Source organism: Montipora capricornis, chromosome 9 (assembly GCF_036669925.1).
Source record: "Montipora capricornis isolate CH-2021 chromosome 9, ASM3666992v2, whole genome shotgun sequence".
NCBI classification, from domain to species: domain Eukaryota; kingdom Metazoa; phylum Cnidaria; class Anthozoa; order Scleractinia; family Acroporidae; genus Montipora; species Montipora capricornis.
Genome location: NC_090891.1, coordinates 21,466,319 through 21,471,318, shown reverse-complemented (window position 1 = coordinate 21,471,318; position 5,000 = coordinate 21,466,319). Strand labels below are relative to the sequence as shown.

Sequence of the window (5,000 nt, the reverse complement as noted above, 5' to 3'; positions counted from 1 at the left end):
ACACTGGTCAAGAGCTCATCAATCACTGGTTTGATAACCAATCCGAAAATAAACAAAAAAAAGTTAAAGATTCACAAAACAGAAAAAAACGAGTGTTTTCGACATATAACATTAGAATTTTTATTTCAGCAGAGTAGGTAGGGGTTTTGCGACGTTCTTGAAAATAAATTATGGTTTCTTTAGAGATTGATGCGAAAATAAATTAAGAGCAATTCTTTTGAAAAGAGGCTATTCTCTTGACCTTACAGGACACCCATTCTCAATGCAAATAGGACTGCAATGTCAAATGATTCTCTTTATTGATCTTGCCTTCAGGTGAATTCTTATCAATGCCTCTGCCCAGACGAATTCACCGGTAATGATTGCGAACTTCCATTCAGTTTGTGCACTCGACGAAATCCTTGCCACCTTGGAGTCTGCATCGACAAAGCCGGAACCTTCGGCTGTCAGTGTCCAACAGGATACAACGGGACGTTCTGCGACGCCGATATCAACGAATGCATGTCCAGCCCTTGCCAAAATAATGGTGTATGCATTAATGGCTTGGCTACATACACTTGTCTTTGCCAAGCAGGGTACAGTGGTATAAACTGTCAGATCAATATAGATGATTGCGCCACCGGGCCTTGTCAGAATGGTGGGACTTGTGTGGATGGAATAAGGTCTTACACTTGTCAGTGTCCAGTTGGGTACACTGGAGCTAACTGTGAGCACCCAATTGATCAATGTGTTTCGCAACCCTGTAAGAATGGCGGAAATTGTGTAAACACGCAAACAGGTTACCATTGCCTCTGCAAGCCCACATACTACGGATCTCACTGCGGTCAAGGTAACAATTGCTCCACTGTACGTTGTTTCCTCTCTGCAAAGGTGACAAGAGGGTCAGAGACAATAACGACAGCACAATATAAAATTCCAACCCTTTTTGGTGATAGACAGATATGCGCAATATGTTCCATGCATACACCACAGCAGCTGTAATTTTCAGATATTTAAGGACGGTGCCTACTAGTGTTATTGCGCATACGTTCTGCGCATCTCGAGATACTCGAGTTTCTTATCGGGGATGCTTACCAACTGACAGTGAATATTTGCGCGGGTTAAACCTATCCGGAGAAAGTAGATCTTAGTCACTACTCTTGGTATCCAAAAAGATTTTAGGGTTAAGAGAGAGAAAGAACACATTGCTTTGTACTTTAAAGCTTTTTACAACTATCATTCATCAATTATCTTTGAAAAATGCGTGGTTACCCCCAATTTTCTTTTTGGATTTCAATTAAACTTGTTAAGATCAACATTTCCTGCAAAATCATAAACCGGGGCAAAAATGCCTTTGAATTAGTAGGCACCGTCCTTAAACAGTATTAAATTTCACTCTCGGATACTACGCTTCGACAATAAAGGATTAGGGGTGAGAACACATGCACGATACATAGGCCTCTTCCGATTATAATTTTTTTTCAATCTAAATTTAGACGGTGGTTGTGATACGCCATTATTTTAAGGAAGACACGTGATTATAGTTGTCATTGGCTGCGCGACCATGGGCACGAGACCAAAAGTAACTAAAGATCTGATCTGCTAATCACCCTTTCTCGCAGTCGGAGACTGAATTACTAAGGGCGCAGCTCAACGAGGTCGGGCCGAAGGAGCTGTGCTGCCGGCTAGGCGCTCGGCCCCTGAACACGACCCATGTATGACCTCGGAGCACAGCACCACAGCCTGATGGAATAGGCCGGGAGTCGATTTTGAGGAGGGAGGAAAACCGGACTACCCTCGGAGTCAGATTGAGATCGACTGAAACTCAACCCACTTACGACCCGAGGCCAGAGTTGAACCTGGGTCACAGAGGTGGGAGGCACGGTTGATGACCACTAAACCACCCTGACTCCCCACAACAACTTTCACAGCATTGGGCGAAGCTCAAAATAGATTGAAAAAAGCTATGATGGGGCATAGGGATGCGTTCTCTCGCCTCGTTCTCTTTTGGCTTCCAGTGTTATGGTTAATTATGACACGATATCTTGGCTATAAGCTCATACACTATGATAGCACCACATGTTGCAAAGCTGAAAAAATTAAGGAGGGAAGCAAAATTTCTGAGTATCCTAACATTTACTATCTATTAAAATGTAGTCAGACAATTATTCCATTCATGCTTGTGGGATATGAGCCTCACCCACAGTAATACGGTTTTTTTTTTTTTTTTTGGCAAAGTCGCCGTTTTCATCTCAGCGAAAAAGAAAGTAAAATATTTCTCATCCACGCTATCGTTTTCACCTATACCCATAGCAATGCTCAGAATGCTTTGTACGTCATCGTTTTCAAGAGGTTTTATTTTCACCTATCCACACAAATGCGTTTTCAAAAGTTTTCTACGACCGACGTCATCCTTTTCAAAGGACTCCGTTTTCTCCTGATCACACTTGAACTGAAGCGTTTTCAAAACGATCCACTTTTGCATCCGTTTTCGAAAGCTTCCGTTATCATCGGCGTTTTAGCGTGGATGGTAGATGAAAAGGCACGCAAAGTAGATGTTTTTTGATGAAAACGAATTAGTGTGGATGGGTTCTGATATTGGCCCTTTTCCATCCAACGAGCGCGAATAGAATAATTATTAGATAGCCACATAAAGTTACGATATTATTCTTGTGTTTCAGTTCTCTCGTCCAATTACGACCTGTCTTTCCAACTAAGGGTTGTCAAATCGTACTCAAGGGTTAAAAAGGTAATTCCAGACTTAACCGCCTTTACGATTGCCTTCTGGATGCGAACTGATGACACCAAGTCGGGAACAGTGATATCGTACGCTACTCGGGTCGGAAACATTGTGCAGGACAATGCGTTGTCTTTACAAGATTACGCAAGTTTCGTTTTGTCCGTCAACAACCAAACGGTGTTCACTGGGTTGAAGGCGAACGATGGACAATGGCATCACGTGGCCGTCACTTGGGAAAGCGCTCAAGGCTCTTGGATTGCTTACTTAGATGGTTTAAATGTAAGGTCATCAACTACTTCCTTTCAAAGAGGTGAAGTTATCACTGGCAATGGCTACTTGATCCTTGGACAGGAACAGGATACTCTGGGCGGTGGATTCAACACTGAAGAAAACTTCATTGGAGATATTAGTCAGATGAACGTATTTGATTACGTTTTGAGCGCTAATGATGTTTATAACCTCGTTTACAGCTGCGATTATGTCAAGGGAAACGTGGCAGCCTGGGCTGATTTCAGAGAGCGACTGTTTGGTGAATACCATGTGACAGACAAGGCGTATGTATGTGAATGTAAGTAACCGTTTTACAAATTACCGACATCGTGAATTAACCATGCAGATTGATCGACGAAAAGTTGGTGTTATTCCAGTTCCCATGTTCTTCAGTGCGTGCCTCCCAGCCCACCTCAGCATCTCAGTTTCTTAAGAACTCTTCACTAGACAGAAAAACAGTTAATTTACTATACTAAGAGGCCAAAAAAAAGGCATTCAACCTTGAATTGTGCGCAGAGTCATTGAGTTCGACATTAGAAAAACGCAATTTCTAATCTTGGGTATCCTGTGCATAGGGTGAGATTTAGCAAATTTGCTTTTTCAGCGCCATTTTGAATTACGTCATACGTGCATTGATACGTCATACGCGCAAATGACGATCGCGCACCTCATGATTATGTGTTCCTATAAAAATGCTCCTTTCCCCACCCTTCTCCTTTTCTTCCAAAGCGACTGTTGAACGAACTTCAATAATCCGAGATTACTACTAGTTTAAATCTTAAGGTTTAAGGTGCCTTGTTGAAACATCACAACAATAAGAAAACTAACTTTAAGCAGGTTGAAGACGTTAAGACGCTCGGAAAGAGGGGTTATTACTTATCCTTGAAAAAATGTTCAAATTTTAATTGCAAGTTTATTTTTCCTCATGCGTCTGCACAGTCTCATCTTCACTAAGGCAATACACTGTAAAGTACAAGTCCTACATATCGGGAAGTCATAATTTGGTTCTGTCAAACAGTAATCCAGAAGCCTGCGCATCTTCCTGTTCGTCCCAAAGTTCCTTCATCTGCAGATCATTTGATTTCGATAACTCATCCAACACATGTCGCATGAGCTCACAATCTTCTCTAGACAAAGCGTTGTCAACTTCAGCTGGCTACAGATATTACGAACTGAGTGAGTAAATCGTTGTATATTTTTCACTTTCGGGAATAGCGAAGTAATGAGAGTAGCTGGAATGCCTAGGTTTCCGGCGTTTAATCACGGGACTTGTGACCCGTTTCTCGAACGTCCGGAAAACGTGTCGGAACCGAAAAGCCATTTGTGAAACTGCGATCCGCTTTTTTGAACAGAATGGTCTTTTAACATGTTTTCAGGAGGCAAAAAAAAAAAGATCTCAGTTTCTAAGTTACAAAAAAAATTTTGACGTCCGAAGAGTTTCGGGACTTTCGAAAAACGGTCCGTGAGCTTCAAATGTATGTAAAGCTTCTGTTTTTTTAGCTGTAACTGTTAAATGTTTATTTTTTGTCCTTACGCCTTAATGTTGTAATTTCTGTTAAAACTTTAATTAAATAATAAAAAAATGAAAAAAAAGGGAAAAAAAGGTAAAGCTTCTCTTCGTCTTCTTCCGATGTTGTTTTCTCCATGGTTCTCCGGATTTTCCCTCTGCTGAAAAACCAAAGTTTAGACTACTAAATTTTCGTTCCGCTAGTTTCATGGCAATTGCTCCAAAAATATGGTAGAGCCAATGTGAAGGTTGTTTGTTAATTGTATGAAGTATTTTTCCGATATAACAGCTTACTGTTTTTGAGAAAAGGTGTATGTCATTCTGCCATATGAATAAGATACTTCGGTGCCTTTTCACGGTATCAGAAAATGCATCATGAACGATCCAATGTTTTGAATTGCAACGAAACATCACCGTTTGACACTATAGGAATGAGCGCATGGACTTTACATAAGAAACAGTATATTATAATGACCTTTTATTCATTTTACATTCGCAGATTGT

The 5,000-nt window shown here is 41.0% G+C and overlaps 1 protein-coding gene across 1 annotated transcript in view; it reads left to right on the top strand.

The window, feature by feature from the left end:
• LOC138016688 (sushi, von Willebrand factor type A, EGF and pentraxin domain-containing protein 1-like) overlaps nt 1–5,000 on the top strand; it is a 71,833-nt gene that overhangs the window by 33,002 nt on the left and 33,831 nt on the right. Inside the window, exons 16-19 of the mRNA XM_068863877.1 lie at nt 316–829; nt 2,661–3,287; nt 3,929–4,165; nt 4,996–5,000. The exon at nt 4,996–5,000 is cut by the window's right edge and continues 321 nt beyond it. Coding sequence (XP_068719978.1) covers nt 316–829; nt 2,661–3,287; nt 3,929–4,165; nt 4,996–5,000 — 1,383 coding nt within the window. The remainder of the gene's footprint in view (nt 1–315; nt 830–2,660; nt 3,288–3,928; nt 4,166–4,995) is intronic.